The sequence below is a fragment of the Phoca vitulina genome, unplaced genomic scaffold, assembly GCF_004348235.1.
Source record: "Phoca vitulina isolate PV1807 unplaced genomic scaffold, GSC_HSeal_1.0 scaffold45, whole genome shotgun sequence".
In the NCBI taxonomy this organism is placed as follows: Eukaryota; Metazoa; Chordata; class Mammalia; order Carnivora; family Phocidae; genus Phoca; species Phoca vitulina.
In genome coordinates, this window is record NW_022589748.1 from 10,315,477 (window position 1) to 10,338,372 (window position 22,896).

The window sequence follows — 22,896 nt, forward strand, 5'->3', positions numbered from 1 at the left end:
GCCATTGGCTGAGACAGCCGTCTATCTCCCTTCCCTGTTGCTAAAGTGTGGGAATACGCTCATTGGCTGACGATGCAAATTAATAGCAATTCTGGCCCGCCCCCCCCAGCTGTCATTCCTTCTTGACCTTCTTGGGAGACCTAAAGAATTCCTCAGCATTTCCTATTGACTGCGGATGCTGTCTGTCACCGCCCAAAGAGACACCACTGTCTGTCAACTTGACCTCCGCCTACTCCCCTTTTTCATTGGCTCCCTTTTTACTGTTTCCATTGGCCAGGCTCGCCTCTTCTCGCGCAGCACCCGCCTTCCTCCGTGGTCATTCACTCTCCAGCCATTTTTACTGGCCAGGAGGTTCAGCTTCCCGCTTTTCTATTAGTTATCTCTTTCGTTCCACCTCCTCCTGCCTTCACTCAGCCTCTCATTGGTCTTATAGCCCTCCGCCTTCTCCATTTCCTCTTTCCAAATTACCCAGCCCCTTCCCACCTCCAACCCCACCCACCCTTCCAACGATTGGCAGAAACCCAGTTCCCTCTCTCCTATTATTCGTCCAAACACTCTGACAAGGCGGGAGAAAAAAAAGGAGCGCGATGGGACAGCCCGCGCGCAGGCGTGAAACGCCGAAACGCTGGCCGCTTAGCCGGCACTGGGGCATGTGCGCAGGCGCGAGGTCGGCCGCTCGCCCGAAGCAGGAGGGAGGGGGAGGCGGTGAGAGAGCGCAAGGGGTGAGAGGGCGCGAGCGGGACCCCAGCGCCTGGCGCCCCGGGACCCCTGCCACGCCCCCGCGCGCCGGGCGGCGGCCCGCGCGCCGCCCCCGTCCCCGACGCGCGCCGGGCCGCGCCCTTAGCCTTTTCCCCTTCCTTGGCGGGCGGCGCGGAGCGGCCTGAGGGGCGGCGCCTTCTGCGGCCGCCCCGGCGGGGGGATGTGAGGGGAGGCCCGCGGCCATGGAGACGGGCCCGGCGCCCCTGGTGGCCCCGCCGCGCCGTCATGGCGCCCCCGCGGCCCCCTCGCCGCCGCCCCGCGGCTCCCGGGCCGGACCCGTCGTGGTGGTGGCTCCGGGGCCGCCAGTGACCACGGCCACTTCGGCCCCGGTCACCCTGGTGGCCCCCGGGGAGGCGCAGCCCGCCTGGGTACCGGGGCCCACCCAGACCTCGGCCCCGGCCCCGGCCCCGGCCTCGACCGTCTCGAGCAGCACAGTGGTGGTGCTGACGCTGGAGGCCTCATCCGAAGCCGCGAGGGCTCAGGTCTCCGCTGGCTCAGAACCCCTGGTGCCCGCGGCAGTGGCAGGAGCCGAGGGGTCCATGGCTTTGGGCCCGGGGGCAGACTCTCCGAAGACGGAGGAGGCTAGAGCCTCCCCCGCCCCTGGACCAGGTACCCCCACCGGGACCCCCACCAGGACCCCTTCCAGAACGGCTCCTGGGGCTCTGACCGCCAAACCCCCGCTTGCCCCCAAGCCGGGAACCACAGTGGCCTCAGGAGTGACTGCGCGGGTTGCAGCAGTGACAGCAGGACAGGTGACAAGTGGACATGGAGCTGCAGCAGCAACATCAGCATCAACTGCACAGGCTCCAGAGGACCCCTCAGGGCCTGGCCCAGGCCCTTCAGGGACATGTGAGGCTCTGGTAGCTGTCGTGACGGTCACCCCAGCTCCGGAGCCTGCTGAAAACTCTCAGGACCTAGGCTCCACGTCCAGCCTGGGACCCGGCATCTCTGGGCCTCGAGGGCAGGCCCCGGACACTCTGAGCTACTTGGACTCCGTAAGCCTCATGTCTGGGACCTTGGAGTCCTTGGCAGATGATGTGAGCTCCATGGGCTCAGACTCGGAGATAAATGGGCTGGCCCTGCGCAAGACGGACAAGTATGGCTTCCTTGGGGGCAGCCAGTATTCGGGCAGTCTGTGAGTACCCAGTGGGCACCCAGTGGGACTGCTTCAGGGAAGCAGAGGTTGGGGAGGAGGAAATGATACACCTGGCCCAGACTCTGGCAGCCCAGCCTCCTCTGAGGCTCCAGGGGAATGGCTCCAGCAGGAGTGAGATACTTGGTGATTCCTATCATGCCTAGAGCATCCTGAGGTTTTGGTGGCACTTGCCTGTTAGGGTTTCAGACCGGGTGTCAGTTCTGGGTCTGAGCTTTGCTTTTAGTGTGTTGTGTGCCCTTGAGCTAGTGTCTTCCCTATTTCTGTGCCTCAGTTTCCTTCTCTATAAAGTGAAAGGTTGAATGACATGATACCTAAGGTCGTCCCAGGTCCTTGATGTGAAACTCCAGCTGTGGGCCAGATATTCTGGAAGGCTGGCTGGGCAGGGGTTCTGGTAGAGATCTTTGGTCCCTGAGGGGGAAGGAGTCTGGGAGGGATGCAGGCGTTTCCCTTCCCCCATAGCCCTAGGTCTGATGGGGCGGTGAGATGGGGAAGTCTGGTTGATGGAGGGGAGACCCTGAAGGCAAGGCTCCCCTGCAAAACAGAGAAGGGCAGTCTTGTGTTCTTACTGAAGGAAAGGGTTGGAGGAGGCCTCTTCCCCATTTCCTCAACTCCCCAGCCCGGCTTACTCTTTCCTAGTTCCCTCCAGGGGCCTGAGTCACTCCTGATGTAGGGGTGTGATTGCCTCTGACTTCTTCCTTCCCTCTCTCTGGATCCTGCGCATTGTTCCTGTACCTCTTTAACCTGCTGGTCAGTTTAACCTACAACATCACCTGAGCACCCAGGTGCCAGACCCTGTGCTGGATAAAATAGTTGTTTCAAGGCGCTCATCATCTGGAGGGAGAAACAAATACTTCAAGAGTTGGTTTCAATATAAGGTTTAGCCTAGAGATCATCACAGGATTTTGTGAGCACCTAGGGAAGGGATCTTTTTGCCCACTCAGAAGTCAGCTGAGGCTGGTCCGAATGCTGACTAAATGTAGGATTTAGTTGTGTATGTGCGTGTTGGGGTTGGGGGCACCTGTCTGGAGTTGGGGGAAACACTTGGGAGGATATTCTAAGCATGTTTTATAATCCAACAAAAACCAGAAAACCTTTGATTGAGCACCGACATTCATGGTCTTAGGAAGGCAACTGAAGTTTGACCTTGGTGTTTTCCCATGCACGGAGGAAGCATTGTACCCAATTTATAGGTGAAGAAACAGGATTGAAGCAGTTGAGTGATTGCCCCACTCACATGTGGATCTGTGTGACAGGCTTTCTCAATACCATGCTGCCCGAAGGAACTTGGATTGAATTAGATTTTAGTGAGCCCCTCTTGTGTGCCAGGCACCGTGCTGGTTGCTATTTCTATGCTTTGTAATTTTGTCCCTCTAAAATCTATCTTCTGTGCTGGAGGAATATACTTCTGAGGCAAGACTGACTGGGGCACATGTTACCTTAAAAGCTTGTAGAGGCTCCCCACTGGCCACAGGATGAAGTCCCAAGTGCTTTATTCTGCAGATAGGTTCCTTAGTATCTGGCTTTGCCAGCCTTTCTGGTGTTCTCTCTCACCACTCCTAACCACGTACTTAGTACTGTGGTCCTGTTGAACGGATTGTAGTCTTTCCACCTTGCTACGCAGGCTTTCCCGCCTGCCAGGAATGCCTTTCTCCCCCTTCTTGTCTTAGTATGTTCTACTCAGTTCTTCATGGCTTATAACTCAGATATCTCCTCCTCCAGGAAGCCTTTTCTGATATCCACTGCCCCTACTCCAGTCGGTGCCTCTTCTGTGCATTTTTATCATTGCATTTCCCATACCACATTGCAATTATCTTCCCTGCAAGCTTGTGACCTTCTTGAGGGCAGGAAAGATATTATCTTATTCTTCCTGATCCTTAGTAGAGTTTCGAACTGACTTAGATAGAAATTAATGAGAGGTGTTTAAGGGGCTTCTAAGACAAAAGAAACTAATATTTAAAGAGCCCTTCCATTTACCAGTCCTTTATATAGTTTCTCGGTAGTCCTCTCATAACTTTGTGATGTAGGTGGTGACATCCCTTTTATATAGAAGAGGAAGAGACTCAGGTTATTACTTGCCAAGATTCCCCAACTTCTAATGGATGGAACTGGGATTTGAGCTCAGGTCTGTCTGGAAACTCAAGCTCTTTCTTCCACTCACCTCCTAGTACTGGCTCCTACAAGTAACTGTTTCAAGACTCACGGGGCATCTTGAGTGTGAGGCTGTGACAGAACAGTGGCCAAACAGTGCAAGGAAAACTTCATTTGCTTGGGAACCTAGGGTGATTTCAGGGAGGAGGAGGTAGAGGGGATTGCAGATGGCCCAGGAGATCTCAAGAGTCTGATAGGAGGAAGCTCAGATAGTTGCTTCTAAGGAGGCAGAGAAATATATTTGTTCTGTATTTTCTTTTATGGATAATAATTGCCAATACTGAGCACTTGCTGTTTGTTCTCTCCTATAACCTCTGCATCTTACAAATGTGGAAATTGAGGCTCAGAGGAATTCAGTGACTTGCCCAAGGTCACACAATGAGTAAGTGGTAAAGCTAGAACTTGGACCCAGGTCTAATGCAAAGTGTGGTTTTTAAATATGCTGTACCCTCTCCCCAAATTTGTATGTGCCATAAGCAGGATTTCAGCACACCCAGCATGTATAGAGCTCCAGCATGAGAACACAATCTGTACAGAGATTCCTTCCAAAGAGCAGTCCTTTCAGTGGTAAGCTAGACTGTGGATGGCTAAGCGGCCAGATGTCCTGGTATTTGGTAGCTCACAGTCTCTCATTTGAAATCGGGGAGGTGGCTTGCTTCAGTTCCGCCAGCAATCCATGTTTTACACTACCACTCCTGACCCCTTCCATGCTCCCTTCATCCTGCAGAGAAAGCTCCATTCCTGTAGATGTGGCTCGGCAGCGGGAGCTCAAATGGCTGGAGATGTTCAGTAACTGGGATAAGTGGCTGTCACGGCGTTTCCAGAAGGTTTGGAAGGCTGAGTGGTGGGCAGGGCGATGGACAGGTTGGGAAGGGGGCAGGGAGGGCTCATGTGGTCCGGGGAAGCCATGTTAGTATTTGCTCTCTAGGCCACACTTGGGGCAGGTGGTCCTTGGGCCTGGAGGGAGGAGTAGCTTTAAAGATAGAAGGCCAAGCCAGGTCCAGTGGAGTCAAGCCAATGGGATGTGTGAGGGGTGTGCCAGGAAGCCCGAGGACTGCTGGGGAAAGCCTGGAGGCTCTGCCAGCCCCTGGAGCTGCTGCCTTGCCTGCCGTTCTGTCTTAGGTGAAGCTGCGCTGCCGGAAGGGGATCCCCTCTTCCCTCAGAGCCAAGGCCTGGCAGTACCTGTCCAATAGCAAGGAACTCCTGGAGCAGAACCCCGGCAAGTTTGAGGTGTGTCCAGGGTATGGGGATGTGACGTGGTGTGAAGGGTATCATCAGTCCCCTCCAGATCCTGAGCTAATCCCTGCTGTCCCACTGCAGGAGCTGGAACGGGCGCCTGGGGACCCCAAGTGGCTGGATGTGATTGAGAAGGACCTGCACCGCCAGTTCCCTTTCCATGAGATGTTTGCCGCTCGAGGGGGGCATGGGTGAGATGGCCTGACCACGTGGGTCAGTCAGCAAACATTGGTAGAAGGCTCCAGGTGGATACAGGGCTGGGTTGAAAGCAGTTCTTGCTCTCCAGGGCTTCTAGGAGAGTGGTCCTTCATGGACTGAGTGCCAAGCCATGTTGAAGGAAGCGTCCTGGGAGGGAGATTCTGACTTGGGGCTGGGGGGCCTCTGGAGGGGGTGCAGGAGGCACGACGACGTATCGAAGAGATGGCATCTGAACTGGGTTTTGAAGGTTAGATGGGAACAGAGCAGGGGGCAGGGTTTTCCTGGCCGGGGGTCTATGTAAGCTCTGTCTGGGTTGTGCGATTGTGTAGAGCTGAGGCTGGAGAAGCAGTTTAGGGCCAGATCAGCAAAGGCCCTTAAAAACTGTTCCCAGGCACTTGTGCTTTTGTTCTGTTTGCTAGGCTTCCCCAAGATGTATATATATCAGTCCTTAGTAACATGCAGGATGGTATTAGGTGGCTCTCAGGTGGACTTTTTCCCACCAGTTGGTTCATCTTTTCCGCAAACACTTAACACCTGCTGTCTGCCAGGCACTGGTCCAGCCACAGATGACAGCAGTTAACGAGAGACAAAACTCCTGCCCTTATGGGGCTTATTCCATTTTAGTGGGGATAGACAATACATAAATAAGACAAAGAAGGAAAAAGTATGTTGCACGTGAAATGGTATGAAAGAGGAGTTTAAAGCAAGAAAGGGGAATAGAGAATGCGAACGGAGATGGGGTTACAAGTGATCTGATCTGATTTGTGTTTTGAAAGGATCGTCCTGGCTGCTGTGCTGAGAATAGACTATAAGGAGACAAGGACAGAAGCAGAGAGACCCTTTAGGAGACCATTTCCATAATCCAGGAGAGAGACCATGACAGATAAACCAGATTGGTAGCCATGGAACTATGGGGAGAAGTGGTTGGGTTCTGGGTATATTCTAAAGGTAGAGCCAAAAGGATCTGCCAACAGATTAGATGTGGAGTGTATGAGAGAGAGGGAGAGAGAGTGAGCACAATTAAGGCTGACTCTAAAGGTTTTGGGCCTGAGAAACTAGAAAGATGGAATTGTTATATACTGATGTGGATGGGCAAAATGGGGATAAAGAAGTTAGAGGGGTACATCAGGAGCTCAGTTTTGGAATATGAGGTTTGAAATGCTAACTGGATGTCCAGATGGAGATGTCAAGTAAGTTGAATGTACGCTATATGCAAGCCTGGAATTTGGGGAGAAGTTTAAAGTGAGGGTAAGCTGGAGATTGAGAGTTGTCAGCCTCTAGATGGGACTCACCTATGGGACTGGATGAGATCATCAAAGCAGCAAGTGTAGATACAAAAGAAAGCTCAAAGATTGAGCCCTGTTGCTGCAACATTTCAAGAATGGAAAGATGAGAACAAACCAGCAAGGGAGACTAGAAGCAGAAGCTGGAGAGGTAGAAGGAAAACCAGGGCAGTGCGGTTTCTGGAAGCAAATTAAAGAGGGGTTTCAGGACCAGCTGTATGAAATACTGCTGATGGGTCAAGTAAAGTCAAGTCTGCAGATTGACCTCGGGACTCAGCACAGTGGCAGTCATTGGTGAACTTGATAAGGGCAGTTTTGCACGGGGCAGTCGGTTAAAGCCTGACTGCAGAATGGGAGGAAAGAGCTTGATGACAGTGAGTCTGTACCCTGAAGTTTTTGCTGAGTAGGTAAGGAGAGAAATGGTGTTTGGAGGGGAAAGGGGGGTGGTGGTCAAGAGACATTTTTTTTAAGCAAGAGGAAATAACAGATGTTGGTATGCCAGTGGGAATGATCTAGTAGGGAGAGAAAAACTGATGATGCAGGAGAGGTGGGACGCTTGCTGGGGTGATGGCCCGTGTAGGTAAGAGTGGATGGAGTGCAGTGCCCAAGTGGAAAGGCTGTGTTTGGCCAGGACCACAGACATTTCACCCACAGCAACAGGGGAGAAAGCAGGGACACATGCAGGTAGGTAGGTGAATGAAGCATGGGAGCTTGTGGGAATTACATATTTATTTTAATAGGTATTAGGTAAAATAACTAGTGCATCCAACCTGTCATTTCATGGATGCTATTGCAAAGTGGAGAAAACAGATTAAGTGAAAAATAGCAGGGAGGTATGCAGATAAAGCACAAATGAAGATCACACTTCAGTGACTGAATTTTGGGATAGAGGAGGTCATTTTTACTTTTTTTCTGGGTAAGAAATGAAAGTCTGAGCTACGGAATGGCTGTGGAGGCAGAGAGAAGGAACAGATATGAATGAAAATCAAGAGGTAGTGTTGAGAAGATTTGGTTTCAGCCACGGGGAGTGAAGAAGGGCTCTGTTTTCCAGTGTGGGGCTGACTGAATGGGATTCGCAGGCACGATGATGGGGCGCCCTCAAGAAAGAGGAGCAGGTCTAGGGCAGAGATTTTATTCTTTTAGATGCAGAGACAAGAGAAAGGTTTGAGGCACAGCTGGCTTTCCAAGCCTTCACTGAGGCTTCCAAGAACCGGGGCCCACTGGACATGGTGACGAGGACCTGATTCCATCCAGTGAGGCAGATGAGGGGAGCCCTGCCCTGGGAGAGCCCCCGCTCTGAGGTGCTGAGAGCATTCAGTGCGACAGGGGGGCTGATGCTGCGGGCAGTGGAAGCTCCCCGAAGAAGGTGACTTTGAAGGTCTATGGGATGGTGGCAGATGAAGGAGAGAGAGCACAGCGTGTGCGGGGGAATGGGTGGGGAGCAGGTGGGGTGTGCAGGCAGGGGGGGAAGGCTGAAGCCTGGGATGCTTTGCTTATGGTCGGAGTCTTTGGCTTCACCTTGATGGGCAGCACTAGGAACGCCAGTGGAGGTGTGTGGTGGGGAAGCTCTGAGGTTAATCTGGAACTGGATCTAGGAGGGGTCCGGAATGGGGCTGGTTGGGGGGAGCAGGCTTAGTTTGGGGCAGAGAGCCCCCACCTCCGCTGGTTGCCCTCATGGTCTTTCCCAATACCCACAGGCAACAGGACCTCTACCGAATCCTGAAGGCCTACACGATCTTCCGGCCCGACGAGGGCTACTGCCAGGCCCAGGCCCCAGTGGCCGCCGTGCTGCTCATGCACATGCCTGCTGAGGTCAGCATACCCTGGTCCTGGCTGGGGAGGGCCTGGGAGGACCTTGGCCTACGGTGGTGATGGGGGAGCACTCTACTCCCTGTTTCTCAGGTCCCGTCCCCCCGCCCCTTGTTCTTGCCCTCCTCAGCAAGCTTTCTGGTGCCTGGTGCAGATCTGCGACAAGTACCTCCCCGGTTACTACAGTGCAGGGCTGGTGAGTGTCTGAAGGCTGGGTGCACCCAAGGCTGCAGGGAGGTCCTTGTCCTGCCCCACCTGCTGCCCTTTTGTCCCTCTGCTCTGGGCCTCTCCCACTGAGGTGAGGACCCCTCCTAGGGACAGTGCTACCCCACAGGGGCCACCGTAGGCCTCCTCTCACGGCCTCTTCCGCCTGCAGGAGGCCATTCAGCTGGACGGAGAAATCTTTTTCGCGCTGCTGCGTCGGGCCTCCCCCCTGGCGCACCGTCACCTGCGGCGGCAGCGCATTGACCCCGTGCTCTACATGACCGAGTGGTTCATGTGCATCTTCGCCCGCACCCTGCCCTGGGCGTCAGTGCTGCGCGTCTGGGATATGTTCTTCTGTGAAGGTACTTCTGGAGCCACTCAGGCCATGAGGGGTCTGGGGTTTCCACGGTGGCTGCCAGAGAGGGGCCTGCTGCCAGAAGGTATGTCTGAGGCCTAGGCTTCCCTGTCCGCAGTCCGGGGGCTGGAGAAACTGGGGCCTGGTCTTGGCTCTGCCATCATTCCAGAGCCTACTCTCCCTCCCAGGAGCCTGAAACCCACGGCAGCTCATTTCCCTCCGTGGGGCCTCCGTTTCCTCATCCGTGAGGATGGCAGTAAGACAGGGATAGGGCCTGTGAGTCCCTTCTAAATGGGACGGGCTGAGAGCCCAGCCCCGATCTCCCGTGCTGTCTTTTCCGTGCCCTTGCAGGCGTCAAGATCATCTTCCGGGTGGCCCTGGTGCTGCTGCGGCACACGCTGGGCTCGGTGGAGAAGCTGCGCTCGTGCCAGGGCATGTACGAGACCATGGAGCAGCTGCGCAACCTGCCCCCGCAGTGCATGCAGGAGGACTTCCTGGTGCATGAGGTAGGCTGCGGCCTGAGTCCGCCCGCGCCCGCACCTGCTTCAGCGCGTCCCCGCCCTCCCCTTCATCCTCCCCGTTCCTTCTCGGTCTAGGTGACCACCCTCCCGGTGACAGAAGCACTGATTGAGCGAGAGAACACGGCCCAGCTCAAGAAGTGGCGGGAAACCCGGGGGGAGCTGCAGTATCGGCCCTCTCGGCGACTACACGGCTCCCGGGCCATCCATGAGGAGCGGCGGCGGCAGCAGCCACCCCTGGGCCCCTCCTCCAGCCTTCTTAGCCTCCCTGGCCTCAAGAGCCGAGGTTCCCGGGCAGCCGGCGGGGCCCCCTCTCCACCCCCTCCTGCCCGCAGGGCCAGCGCTGGGCCTGCCCCAGGGCCTGTGGTCACTGCTGAGGGACTGCATCCATCCCTTCCTTCACCTACTGGCAACAGCACCCCACTGGGTCCCAGCAAGGAGACTCGAAAGCAGGAGAAGGAGCGGCAGAAACAGGAAAAGGAACGTGAGAAGGAACGGCAGAAACAGGAGAAAGAACGGGAAAAGCAGGAGAAGGAGCGGCAGAAGTGGGAAAGAGAGCAGGAGAAGGAGCGGCAGAAGCAGGAAAAGAAGGCCCAAGGCAGGAAGCTCTCGCTGCGTCGAAAGGCAGATGGGCCCCCAGGCCCCCAGGATGGTGGGGACAGGTCCTCGGCATCTGAGGCCCGGCAGGATGCTTACTTCTGACCTCTATCTCGGGGCTGGACTGCATGGCCTCCCTCTTTTTTCCTCAGTCAAGAGCAGGCCCGGCCTGGGGTGCTGCCCCAAGCTTCTTGGGCAGGCCGTCACTCTTTCTGGGGAAAGCGGTTTGGCTCCCCATCTCCTTGCCAGCTGTTGATCCCTACACAGCTGGGACAGTGAGTGCACGGGGCAGCTGCCTTTCCTCGGGGTAGCCGTGAACAAATCTGGAGCCCCCTCACCTCCAGTTGGGCCCAGCTGGGGTTTCTGTCACTCCTGCCCCAATTCCCTCTGGGGTCCTTCCCAGGTGCAGTCCTGATTGGCCTTTTGTCACCTCAGGGGTGACTTGGCGATGGGAAGCAGCAGTTTTCAGATTCTTACACCAGTTGCTCCCCTTATCCGTGAGTGGAGCTGGGTTCCTTTTTCCCTTCTTCAGCTCTGCTGGTCTCCCCCTCTTTGTGCCTGGGGGCCGAGGCTCTCCTCGCTCTACTCGGGACATCTCTGTGTTGTAATTATGTACAGAGGACCTGGTGGGTCCAGGGTAGGGGTGTTCGCTCTACCTTCTGTTCTTTAGTTCTCCTTCCACAATGTTCTTGCACTCATTTATTTAAGGGGACATGCACTGGAACAGGCAATGTTCCCGGGACCTCTCCCCACCTGCCATCCTCCTTGCTCTCTTTCCTCTTCACCCACCTTCCTGTGTATTCTCAGGCTTCTGCTTTGTCTCCACCAGGGTCCCCACCTTTCACCTTGTTCCCCCTCCAGCCCCTATCTGGGGAAGGGGTCTTCCCTTGAGCTCCAGGGGGTGGAACCCAATGTTTACATTCTCTTCTCTCTCTGCTCCCACCCTGTGCGGCGCTTTGAGGAACCAGAAAAGAACCTGCTGTTGTACCTGGGCCTGTCTCCTGCTTTGTTATTTGATGATGGGGGTTCAAATAAGGACTGGGTAGGGGGTGGGAAACAATGGAGCAGGCCGGGATCTGGGTGTCTCCTGAGGCAGTTGGCTGGTCTTGGCAGGTAGGTACCTCTTGGCCTTTGGTCCATCTTTCAGTCACTCATCAACAGCTGTTGAGCTCCTGCTCCTCCTCTGTCTGGGATCTGCTGCTTCCATTGGCACTGGCCTGGGGCCTTCTACGTACCACCTGCAACACCCGGATCTCCTTCCCAAAGTGCTCGTGCAACTCCTGGAAGCTGGAGGGGGTACTGAGGGTGCCTAGGAAGCTGCAGTCCTCTGGGGGTGAGCTGGGCTCCTGGCCAGCTGCCTGGCACAGCTCCCGGTACCGGGCCTCCAGGGGGGGCAGTAGCACCACCAGCCGCCTCCAGCTCGCCCCAGCCAGCGCCCACAGCCAGGCTCCCAGCTCTTCCTGGTTTTCTGCCGCCAGCTTGTAGGCCCGCCCACCTGTGCCCTCAGCCCTGGGGGTCAGGATGGTGAAGGCATAGGGTTCTGTGGCCCCAAGGCGCGGCTCCACCTGGCAGTTTTCCAAGACAATGAGGCCCAGGGGGGTGTGGTCCGCCTGGTTCTCCAGGTAGAAGAGGAGGTTTCCCCGGAGGATGAACCAGCGGCGTTGATAGCTGGTATTTCGGGTTCCCTTCTTCAGCAAGATGCCCTCCCGGTCTGGAGCCTGTGTTCTGCATCCCCGGAAGAAACTGAGCACGGACTTTTGGTGCAGTTTCATGGTAGTCCAAGCGGGGAGTAAACCTTGGGGGGGCAAGAGAGAGGAGGGTTGGTCCTAGCCCAGTGGGATTTAAGACTGTCCTCAAGAGGTAGCGGTCTTGTCCCCACAGCACTGGGACCCACACCTCCCACCTCCAGCTCTGCCCCTTGGGCCAGTTTACAGACCCTGGGCAGGGGCCGCTGGCCTGGGCCCCTATTTGCCTGCGGCTGTGGTTCGAGAGAGGCACCGTTGCCCTTTTCCAGGCCTACCTGAGATCAGGACACAAGAGACTTCTGGCCTGGGTACCGGGCACAGGTATCACCGTCAACTTTCCGGCGATGGCTCTTCCCACCTCAGAAACCGGGAACTCGCCCAAGGGATAGGCGTGGGATAAATGACTTCCCCCGGGTCCTAAAGAGAGCTGGGTTCGGTAAATGCTCCCAGAGCCACCCGGGGCCTCCAGGCGGGCCATCGGAACCCGGCCTCTCCTCAGGGAGAAGAGCAAGCCCGCCCCTAGGAGTAGGAGAGGACAGACAGATTTGGACGCTGAATGGAAAAGCAGGATTCCCAAGGAGATGGTGAGGGGCGCAAAGCTCTTGGCCAACCCTGGGGAAGGGTGACTCTACCCTGGAAAGGGAAACAGGCCGAAACCCACTGTCCCACTCTGGTCCTCCATCATGGTCCTGGGCGCCCCTTTAAGTAGAGTGCGCTCCACTTTCTCCCCAGAGCCTCTAACTGCTGTATGGGGGAGTCGAAACCGCATCCGGCCATCCCTCTCGTCTGATCAGGGTCTAAGCGTTCATACGTCCCCTGCTCTCGCCATTGTCGCCCCACGCTGCTCACGTCACTCTGGGCAGGGCGGGGCGGTCTTCCCCGCTCACGGCGCACTTCCGCCCGTTTCTCCACTTAGTCCTCTAAGCCGAGTGAAGCCACTTCCGGCTTTCTCTGGCGCCTTCCGCAGTTCTCTTCCGGGTGATGGCGGCCGGTGCCCCGGATGTAGCCCTGGTGAAAGCCTCTCTCTTTTTCTTTCCCCTCAGCCTCCCGTAGGTCCTTAGGTGAGCGCGCGCTGGTGGGGCTCCTCGAATCCCCGCGGTTCTGCCGCCACTCTGACTTGTATAGTTAGCCCGGGACAGTTGGGGGTTACCCCGCGGAGTTGGGAGTTCGGCGCGGGGAGGAGGGGGGCGGCCAAGACGCCAGGTCCTGGGTCCGCCCGGGCTCCGCGGGCTCTGAGGGAGCTGGGGTGTAGGAGCGGGTGTCAACCCGCGGATCCCCGTCGCATCCAGGACTGCGGGGGCCAGGAATGGGTGGTGCGTGTGGGGGGATCCTGTCTCCTTTCGTCAAGGGTGGGGGTTGCCCGTGGGAAGCCCCTCCGCGCGTCCGCCTCTCCGGCCTGTCTCCAGCAACTCTTTTGGACCAAACCAAGTCCCGGGGGCCTCCTGGCTGCCAACTTCCCTTTCGGCCCCTGATTCTGTGCTCCCTCTCCTCCCAAGCTGGATCTAGTGCGTACCAGGTGATAATTTGTTGTGCTGGGGGCCCTTCGGCGGTGAGTAGCCTCGCCCAGTTCCCTTAATCTGCACCCTTTCACCTCGGCTCAGCTTGGGGAAGGCCCCTCTGTGCAGTCATGCCAAAGAGGAAAGTGACCTTCCAAGGCGTAGGAGATGAGGATGATGAGGATGAAATCAGTGTCCCCAAGAAGAAGGTGAGGGGGCCAGACTCCTGCATTGTGGGGAGGAGTGAGGGGAGGGAAAAGGAACTAGAAGCTAGAAGAGAAAGAAAGCCCGTGGGGACAAAGAACGCGTAGAAAGGGCTGGCTTTTCCATGTTCTCTGGGAAATGGGTTTGGAGAATTTTCAGTCTGAGAAGGCTTTGAAGAAAAACCTACCTAAAGTATTTTGAGGAATCACCAGTAACCTGCCTCTCTCAACTTGCTGGCTCCTCCTCACAGCTGGTGGATCCAGTGACGGGGGCAGGGGGTCCTGGGAGCCGCTTCAAAGGCAAACACTCTTTGGACAGCGATGAGGAGGATGATGATGATGAGGGGTCCAGCAAATATGACATCCTGGCCTCAGAGGATGTGGAAGGTGAGCTAAACCCAAGAACTGAGGCTGCTGGAGGAACAGATAGGGCTTCAGGGGATGTGGGGCAAGGAAGGCTTTTGTCTCTTTTTGCTTGCTCAGCGTGGGACACCTGTGTGTTTGGTGCAGGTCAGGAAGCAGCCACACTCCCCAGTGAGGGAGGTGTGCGGATCACACCCTTCAACCTGCAGGAAGAGATGGAGGAGGGCCACTTTGATGCCGATGGCAACTACTTCCTGAACCGGGATGCTCAGATCCGAGACAGCTGGCTGGACAACATTGACTGGGTGTGGCCCAGGGGTTGACATGGCTGGGAGCCTGGAGGCAGCAAGTGCTGGGCTTGGGCCTTGCTCACCGTTTGTTGGAGATAACACCCCCCTGTTTTCATATCATAGGTGAAGATCAGGGAGCGACCACCTGATCAGCGCCCGCCGTCAGACTCAGAGGAAGAGGACAGCCTGGGCCAGACACCAATGAGTGCCCAAGCTCTCCTGGAGGGCCTTCTGGAGCTGCTCTTGCCAAGAGAGACAGTGGCCGGAGCACTGAGGCGTCTGGGGGCCCGAGGAGGAGGAGGAGGCAGAGGGGGCAGCAAGGGGGCTGGGCGGCCTAGCTCCCCCCAGCGCTTGGATCGGCTCTCTGGGTTGGCTGACCAGATGGTGGCCCGGGGCAACCTTGGTGTATATCAGGAGACAAGAGAACGGTTAGCCCTGCGGCTGAAGGGGTTGGGGTCCCGGACCCAGGGACCCCCTGAGCCCACACCCCCACCCTCTCTGGACATGTTTGCTGAGGAAGTGGCAGAGGGGGAGCTGGAGACCCCAACCCCTACCCAGAAGGGAGGTAAGATTGGAAAGCAGAGGAGGGGTGATGGGGGCAGGGGGCAGGGCACTTGAGGCCCAGATGGCTTTGCCTGTTGTTTTAGAAGCAGAGTTGCCAGGAGATGGTCTGGTGGACGTGATGTGGGAATATAAGTGGGAGAACACGGGAGATGCTGAGCTGTACGGGCCCTTCACCAGCACCCAGATGCAGGTAAGCCCCTTCCTGCTTCCTTCTGCCACTGCTCTCCGTCCTCCCACCCATATCAGACCTTTCCTAGCTCTGCTCTCTTTTTTCCTGCAGACCTGGGTGAACGAAGGCTACTTCGCAGATGGTGTTTATTGCCGGAAGCTGGACCCTCCCGGTGGACAGTTCTATAACTCCAAACGCATTGACTTTGATCTCTATACCTGAGCCTGCCGAGGGCCCAGTTTGACGTTCTCTTCTTTCCTGGACTCTCTGGAGGAGGCCCCAGCTGCCTCAGGCAGTGAGGATTTTGGGGGCCATTTTTCATTCAGTTTTCCTTTCCCAATAAAAGCCTTTAGTTGTACATTAGGGCCTTGGCTATGCTGATGGGCAGAAGCCAAGGCCCCTCCTAGCCCCTTTGGACTCGCCTCATGAGTGTTTCCTCATGAAGTTCCTTCTTGGGAGTTTCTGGTCACTTGAACCACCTCACCTTTGGTTACCACTCCTGGGGCAGAGCCAGGGTTCCCAGGTGGCCTGTGGCCGCCCCACCTGGACTGCTCACCATCTAAAAAATCCCTTTGCTCACATGCTGTTCTCCGGTATTTTCGGAGCAGGCTTCCTATTTTGCTCTTCTTAGGTCTTCAGCTTTTAGAACCTCAGAGTCTTTGCAGCCAGTATAAGATAGAGCACGAGAAGTGGAGATTTTAGGCCTCGAAGGGCGAGGACAATCTGTTGGGGGTGAGTAGGAGGCCTGGTATCCACTGGCTCCCCAGGGGTCTCAAGCTCCTTGGGGGGAAGGGCAAACTCAAGGCCCCTCAGGGCCACCTGGGCCAACCACTGAACAGACACAAAGAGGGGCAGTGCCTCCCTGGGGCTCTCACAGTGAAGCAGAGGGCTGGCCCAGACCCAATAGGCTTCTCTCCCAGACCTTTCTGGGCACCTTTGAGGCCCTGAAGTTTCCATTTCCTGGGGTCTCACAGTGTGCATGGTACGGGGCTAGTGCCTTGAAGGAACTGAGCTAACTAGGGGGTCGATCCTCTTCCAGGAATTGAGCTTCTGGGGAATGGGGTCGGGAGGGAGCCAGGTACAGTTGGACCCAACACCTCCCCCCTCTCACCAGTGCTGCCTTCTGCCTCTTCTCTTGCACCGGGTGAGGTTGAACCCTCCACTTTTCTACCTTGGCTGTCCATCTGGAGTCTCGGGGGAGCTAAATTACTCCTCGGATTCTGAATGAATTGATCTAGGTAGCGGCTTGGTGGTTGGGGTTTTTGAAAGCTCCCGGGGGATTCCAGTGTGCGGGCAGGTGCAGAACCACCGAGCCTGACTCCTGTGACTCGGTTATGCCTAGAACAAGGGGCCACTCACCGGATCCCGCGGTGGTGGCAGACTGAGCACGTGTGGCCACGGCTCTGCTGGAGTCTGGTGCGGGAGTGCTGAGCACCAGAGCCCCGGGTGGGAGGGGGCCGGGCTGGGAAGCAGGAAGACCGGGACAGGGTGGGGATACTTGGTGCCGCAGTGAGGGCTCCAGCTTCTGTAAGAATTGGGTCCATGCAGACTTGGTGTTCATCGACTCCAGGATGCCTTCAATTGTAACAAGGCTTTTTCTGTCCTTAAGAAAGAAACCCCTGCCAATTACATTTACATGAGGTCATTGATGAAAATGCATCCTCATTGCAGAAACGTTCAGAAGTGAAAAGCAGTACAGCGGTCCCCTTTATAACCCCAATGACTGACTCATGGGAGGTGCTTAGTGTTTGGTGAATAGATGAAGGCCAAGGGCACGGTGCCCTTGGATATGCCATTGGTACCTCAGGCTCCGCCCATCCAGAGCTGACCCTATCTTCCCCTCACAGCATCGTCCTGTGTTCACTGTTTTTTCATTTGTTTTTGTTTTTTAAGTTTTTGAGAGAGAGAGAGCTGGGTGGGGAGGGGCAAAGGGAGGAGGAGAGAGAGAATCTTAAACAGGCTCCACGCCCAGTACGGATCCTGATGCAGAGCCCCCGACAGTGGGGCTTGATGTCGGCACCCTGAGCTCGTGACCTGAGCTGAAATGAAGAGTCGGACACTTAACCCACTGAACCACCCAGGCGCGCCCCAGCCTCCCTGATGACACTGTGTAGGCAGATTAATGGTCCCCCAAAGATGTCCATACCCTCAACAGAATCTGAATATGGGACCTTACATGGCAAAAGAGTTTGCAGGTGTGATTAAATCAATGACTGAGTTGGGGGAGGGGTTATTCTGGATTATTGAGGTGGGTGGGCCCAATGTCATCACAAGGGTCCTACAAAGTGAAGGGAGTCAGGAGGGTCAAAGAGAGGGAGGTGAAGGTGTTAAACAGAGCTGCTGGCTTTGAAGATGGGAGACAGGGCCATATGCCAAGGAATGCAGTGGCCTGTGGAAGCTGGGAAAGGCAAGAAAAAGTCTTCCCAGAGCCACTACAAAATGCAGCCCTACTGAGGATTTGAACCCAATGAAAACCATTGTGGACTTCTGACCTCTAGCATCCTAATAAAGTTTGTGTTTCAAGCCACTAAGTTTGTGGTTATTTGTTACAGCCCCAGTAGGAAACACCTACCCCATCTAGCTGAATGCCTCTCCCCTCCCACAAACATCCCAAAGTTCTCCCTCCCTGTGGCCTTGTCCCTATCTCAAGCCCCTGTCAGCATTGAACTCCCTTGCCCTTCTTAAAACAGCATGTATGTGTCTGTGTGTACATGTGCACATATGTAATTTTTACTTAAGCCTTTTATATTTTACAGTTGTAGATTTACAGAAAATGTACAAAATAGTGCAGTGAGCTCAGCCAGTTTCTCTTGTTAACATCTTCCAGTGGTACCTTTGTTATAGCTAATGAACAAACATTACTATTTTTATCAACTGCTTTATTGAGATTAATGCACCCATTTGAAGTGTACAATTCAGTGGTTTTTTTAGTATGTTCATAGGGTTGTGCTACCATCACTACAATCCAATTTTAGAACACTTTTGTCTACCCTAGAAGGAGCCCCACCCACCAGCAGCCCCTCCCCCTTCCTCCCCACCCTCCTCATCCTCCAGCCCCTGGCAACCACTGATCTACTTCCTGTCTCTGTAGAGTCGTCGATTCTGGCCATCCATACAAATGGACTCCTAAACATGTGGTCTCTTGTGTCTTCTGGGTCTACTTTTACTTGGCTAGTTTTCGAGATTCATCTGTGTAACACATAACAGTACTTTATGCGTTTTTTATTGTCGAATAATATTCCACCGTATGGATGTATACTCTATTACCATTAACTAAACCTCACACTTTCTTTGGATTTTACTCATTTTCCCCTAATGTCCCCTGTCTGTTCCAGAATCTCTTCTGGGATTTCCCTTCACATACAATTGTCATGTCTCCTTAACCTCTGGTCTGACAGTTTCTCAGACTTGTTTTTGCTAACTTGGACTGTTTTGAGGAGTATTGACTAGGTATTTTGTAAAATATTCCTCAAATATGGGCTTTTTCTGCCTGGTATTTTTCTCATGCTTAGATTTGGGTTATGGGGGAGGAAGACCATGGAGGTGAAGTCCCTTCCCTTTCACTGAAAACTTTTAATGGATCCATTTCCCTCAAGATAAATTTCAACAGCTTGCAGCTGACTGAGACTGAGAAGGTCTCCATGGCCTGGCTCGAGCCAGCCCCACCAGCTCCACGTCTGCCTTTGCTTTCCTTCTCCTTTCTCTCCCCTGACTCCAGGCTCCAGCCTTCTCCCAGAACAGGGCAATTTCATTTCTCCAGGCCTGGCCAGTGATGCCTTTCTCTCTTCTTTATCTGGGAAAGACCAATTAATATATGCATGTTGTACTAGGTCCAAAGCCTCCTTTTCCTACAAGGCTTCCTAACCCACTCCCCATCTCCCAGCTTGGTCAGCATTTTAGCACAGATGCCTGACGCCATACCCAGAGCAGTGTTTCCTGGTCTGTCTCCACCAGTTAGCCTGAGACTGGAGATCAGTGCTGATGAATGAATAGGGAATGAGCCAAGTCTTTCCTAGTCCTGTGTGGGACACTCCCCTCTTGAGCAAGGCCAGAAACTTGGGGCTGGTGGAGCTATTAGCCGCCCCAGAAGGGGTGAACTATGACCTGGCAGTGCACAGGTGTCTAGATCCAAGAGTCTCAGGGAGCAGGGCTGAGGGGTCAGTAGGGTCATTCTTACTGGGGTGTCCCTGGGGCCATGGGAAAATCTCCGGGGGGGGGGGTCGAGTTCAAAGCTGCAAATGTCATCGCTGTATCGAGGACATGAGAACCTCTGAAATGCAGCCTCTTGTCTTTGGTAGGCCATTTTCCAGAAGACTAGCAGGAGTGGGAGAAGGCGAGTCTGGGCTTTGGGTGTCACAGTCTGTCCTGGGCATCTGTAGGGTCTTGGGGGAGACAAAGACCATGGAGGATGGCAAAAAGGAGTTAAAAGAAGCAACGAGTCAGGCTCCACAAAGCCCATGGAGTTGGAGGGGCTCTTAATGCCTCTTAATGCTCTTAATGATCCATCTGTCACCCCTTCCAAACCCACCTGCCTGGCTTGATGCCACCTTTTACAGGCAGGGTCACTGAATGCCAGGCTCCCAGCCATTGGGGAGGCCCAAGACCGAGCAGCTTGCCTTCCATTCTGCTCCCAGCCAGAACCAAGCTGAAGCCCTGGAGATGCCAAGCCCTTCCAGACACTCACAGCCCAGAGGAATGTCTTTCAAGGGTGGATTTGGAAGCAGATGTTTTACACGAGGCCCAAGGGTGGATGATGTTTCTTCTGGTCAGTAGCCACTTCCGACCTGCACATGGAGGCCAGGCTTGCCCCTTGGTCCTTTTTGGCCATTCCCCAGGTTCAAGGGTATGCTTTTCTGTGGTAGGTGCAGCGGCCCCCAGACAGCTTTAGCCCCCTCCAAGGGGCCATCCCAGCGCACATCTCCCTCGGTCTAGTGGGGGCTGCTGACACCCTGCCCCCACCAAGCCCCTTGTTCTCCAGGAGGCTGGCCTGGCCCAGCCGGCCCTGTAGGCAAGACCCCTCCTACCTGTGTAAACACAGCACGTGACAAGCTTGTACCACCCACTGCAGACGCTCGTGCTGCCTGAGATTTGCTTGGGCAGCCTCTGGTTTTCCTGTTCTGATGCTATTGTTCTTGCTTTCGGTTTCCGGGCTCCACCGACTACCCCACGGATCTCTGCCCTGCAGCCCCAGGGGCAGCAGCTCCAGTGCCCTGTTTTGGACACATTTCTCTGTCTCAGCCTCTTCGGCTTGCTTAATCACAATGTCGGCTTTCCCCAGGCTTGACATGCAGTAACTAAACCTATCTGTATTTGAAAGGGAAGAAAAGGGCATCTGGCATTTCTTAAGTATCTAAATAAGTTAGGAATAGTATACTTAATCTTTTCGACTACCTACCTTTTAGTTACAAGTTTCCTCCATTTTGCTGATGAGAAAAACAAGGCTCGTAAGTAGAGGTGAAGTGAAGTGACCTATCTAATGTCACACAGCCTGAAAGTAGTAAAGCCAGTATTTGAACCCAGGTCTGTGGGATCCTAAAGCCCAGCCAGAATATTTGGCAAAATGCCTGTTCCAATTTTTTTTTAAGATTTTATTTTTAAGGGGCCCCTGGGTGGCTCAGTCAGTTGAGCAGCTGCCTTCAGCTCAGGTCATGATCCCAGGGTCCTGGGATCGAGCCCCACATCAGGCTCCCTGCTTAGCAGGGAGCCTGCTTCTCCCTCTCCCTCTGCCTGCCGCTCCCCCTGCTTGTGCTCTCTCTCTCTCTGTCAAATAAATAAATAAAATCTTTAAAAAAAAAAAAGGGATTTTATTTTTAAGTATTCTCTATACCCAACGTGGGGCTCAAACTCACAACCCCGAGATCGAGAGTCACACGTTCCACCTAAAGCGCCCCGTTCCTATTTTTTATCTATTATAAAATTGGGTTGTTTGTCTTAATATTATTGAATTTGTAACAGACTGTTATATATTCCAGATATAAGTCCTTTGTCAGATATATATCTTGCAAATATTTCTCTTGGTCTGTGGCTTGTTTTTTAACTTGTTTTTATTTTTATTTATATTTTTTTAAAGATTTTATTTATTTGACAGAGAGCGACACAGTGAGAGAGGAAACACAAGCAGGGGAAGTGGGAGAGGGAGAAGCAGGCCCCCCCGCTGAGTAGGGAGCCCAATGCGGGGCTCGATCCCAGGACCCTGGGATCATGACCTGAGCAGAAGGCAGACGCTTAACGACTGAGCCACCCAGGCGCCCCTTTAACTTGTTTTGTTTTTTTTTTAAATTTTTTTATTGTTATGTTAATCCCCATACATTACATCATTAGTTTTAGATATAGTGTTCCATGATTCATTGTTTGTGCATAACACCCAGTGCTCCATGCAGAACGTGCCCTCCTCAATACCCATCACCAGGCTAACCCATCCTCCCACCCCCCTCCCCTCTAGAACCCTCAGTTTGTTTTTCAGAGTCCATCGTCTCTCATGGTTCTTCTCCCCCTCCGATCTCCCCCCCTTCATTCTTCCCCTCCTGCTACATTCTTCTTCTTCTTTTTTTCTTTCTTAACATATATTGCATTATTTGTTTCAGAGGTCCCTTTAACTTGTTTTTAAACAGTATCTTTTGAAGGTTCAAAGTTTTAAATTTTGAAGAGGTTCAATTTTTGATTTTTTTTTTTCTTATAGTCTGTGCCTCTTTGTGTCCTATTTAAGAAATCTTCATCAAACTCAGGGTCCCCAACATTTCCTCTTTCTTCTATAAGTCTTACAGTTTCAGCTTTAACATTAGGTCTATGATCCATTCATGTTAACTTTTGTATACACCACTTTTTTTTGCTTATGGCTAGCGATTGTGTCAGCACCCTTTGTAGAGAATATTATTCTTTGTCCTGTTGGAAAATTGCCTTGCCACCTTTGCAAAACATCAGTTGACCACATATATGTTTATCTATTTCTGAATTACAGATGTTATTCCATTGATTGGATTTTTTTTTTTTTAAGATTTTATTTATTTGAGAGAGAGAACACAAGCAGGGGTGGAGGGGTAGAGAGAGAGAGGGAAAAGCAGACTCCCTGCTGAGCAGGGAGCCCGACGTAGGGCTCGATCCCAGGACCCCAGGATCATGACCCAAGCTGAAGGCAGACATTTAACTGACTGAGCCACCCAGGTGCTCTCTCTCTCTCTCTCTTTTTTTATGTAGGCTCCACATGTGGGGCTTGAACTCACGATCCTGAGATCAAGACCTGAGCTGAGATCAAGAGTCAGACACTCAACTGGCTGAGCCACCCAAGCACCCCTAGTCCATTGATTTCTATGGTTATCTCTATACTAATACCATACAGTCTTTTTTCTTAATTTTTTAAAAAAATAATCTCTAAGCCCAACATGGAGCTCAAACTCACGACCCTGAGATCAAGAGTTGCATGTTTTACTGACTGAGCCAGCCAGGTGCCCCCCAATACCATACTGTCTTGATAACTGTAGCTTTATTATTTTTTTTAAGATTATTTATTTATTTATTTATTTGAGAGAGAGACACAGAGAGAGAGAGAGAGAGAGTGCAAGTACAAGTATGGGGGAAGGAGCAGAGGCAGAGGGAGAGGGAGAAGCAGACTTCCTGCTGAGCGGAGAGCCCGACATGGGCGGACGTGGGGCTTGATCCCAGGACCCCGGGATCATGACCTGAGCCGAAGGCAGACGCTTAACTGACTGAGCCACCCAGGCGCTCCCGATAACTGTAGCTCTATAGTGAGTCCATCAAGTAGTGAACATCCTCTAACTTTTTTTCTTTCTAAAAATTGTTTTGGCT

At 53.8% G+C, this 22,896-nt stretch overlaps 3 protein-coding genes across 7 annotated transcripts; 2 read left to right on the plus strand and 1 right to left on the minus strand.

Annotated features, from left to right (window-relative positions):
- Positions 1–941: 941 nt before the first annotated feature.
- TBC1D10B (TBC1 domain family member 10B) lies at positions 942–11,273 on the plus strand. Its single transcript, XM_032430970.1, has 9 exons — positions 942–1,894; positions 4,791–4,890; positions 5,186–5,293; positions 5,384–5,490; positions 8,478–8,592; positions 8,720–8,785; positions 8,966–9,155; positions 9,500–9,654; positions 9,745–11,273. The coding sequence occupies exons 1-9, from the start codon at positions 942–944 to the stop codon at positions 10,366–10,368; spliced, it is 2,418 nt and encodes an 805-aa protein (XP_032286861.1). The 3' UTR covers positions 10,369–11,273.
- Positions 11,274–11,322: 49 nt separating this feature from the next.
- On the minus strand, positions 11,323–12,843 carry LOC116648752 (sesquipedalian-1-like). Its single transcript, XM_032430971.1, has 3 exons — positions 12,641–12,843; positions 12,284–12,425; positions 11,323–12,058 (listed from the first exon to the last, which is right to left on the minus strand). Exon 3 carries the CDS (start codon positions 12,033–12,035, stop codon positions 11,418–11,420), a length of 618 nt encoding a protein of 205 aa, XP_032286862.1. The 5' UTR covers positions 12,036–12,058; positions 12,284–12,425; positions 12,641–12,843; the 3' UTR covers positions 11,323–11,417.
- Positions 12,844–12,964: 121 nt separating this feature from the next.
- CD2BP2 (CD2 cytoplasmic tail binding protein 2) lies at positions 12,965–15,501 on the plus strand. Of its 5 annotated transcripts, none has more exons than XM_032431135.1 (7): positions 12,965–13,069; positions 13,610–13,713; positions 13,959–14,094; positions 14,218–14,375; positions 14,484–14,925; positions 15,008–15,114; positions 15,205–15,501. In XM_032431135.1, exons 2-7 carry the CDS (start codon positions 13,636–13,638, stop codon positions 15,313–15,315), a joined length of 1,032 nt encoding a protein of 343 aa, XP_032287026.1. In that variant the 5' UTR covers positions 12,965–13,069; positions 13,610–13,635; the 3' UTR covers positions 15,316–15,501. The 5 variants fall into 5 exon arrangements, with proteins under 5 accessions (XP_032287026.1, XP_032287024.1, XP_032287027.1 ...); XM_032431133.1 differs by having other exon boundaries at positions 12,976–13,069; positions 13,505–13,713; XM_032431136.1 differs by lacking the exon at positions 12,965–13,069 and adding an exon at positions 13,081–13,524.
- Positions 15,502–22,896: the final 7,395 nt, after the last annotated feature.

Excerpts from the sequence above, each read along its gene's own strand:
- TBC1D10B (XM_032430970.1), top strand. The coding sequence starts at position 942 with ATGGAGACGGGCCCGGCGCCCCTGGTGGCCCCGCCGCGCCGTCATGGC. Across the intron at positions 4,891-5,185 it reads TGTCACGGCGTTTCCAGAAG|GTGAAGCTGCGCTGCCGGAA; the intron begins GTTTGGAAGGCT and ends GTTCTGTCTTAG. Across the intron at positions 8,593-8,719 it reads TCATGCACATGCCTGCTGAG|CAAGCTTTCTGGTGCCTGGT; the intron begins GTCAGCATACCC and ends TGCCCTCCTCAG.
- CD2BP2 (XM_032431135.1), top strand. The coding sequence starts at position 13,636 with ATGCCAAAGAGGAAAGTGACCTTCCAAGGCGTAGGAGATGAGGATGAT. Across the intron at positions 14,376-14,483 it reads GGCTGGACAACATTGACTGG|GTGAAGATCAGGGAGCGACC; the intron begins GTGTGGCCCAGG and ends TTCATATCATAG. Across the intron at positions 14,926-15,007 it reads AACCCCTACCCAGAAGGGAG|AAGCAGAGTTGCCAGGAGAT; the intron begins GTAAGATTGGAA and ends CTGTTGTTTTAG.
- LOC116648752 (XM_032430971.1), bottom strand. The coding sequence starts at position 12,035 with ATGAAACTGCACCAAAAGTCCGTGCTCAGTTTCTTCCGGGGATGCAGA.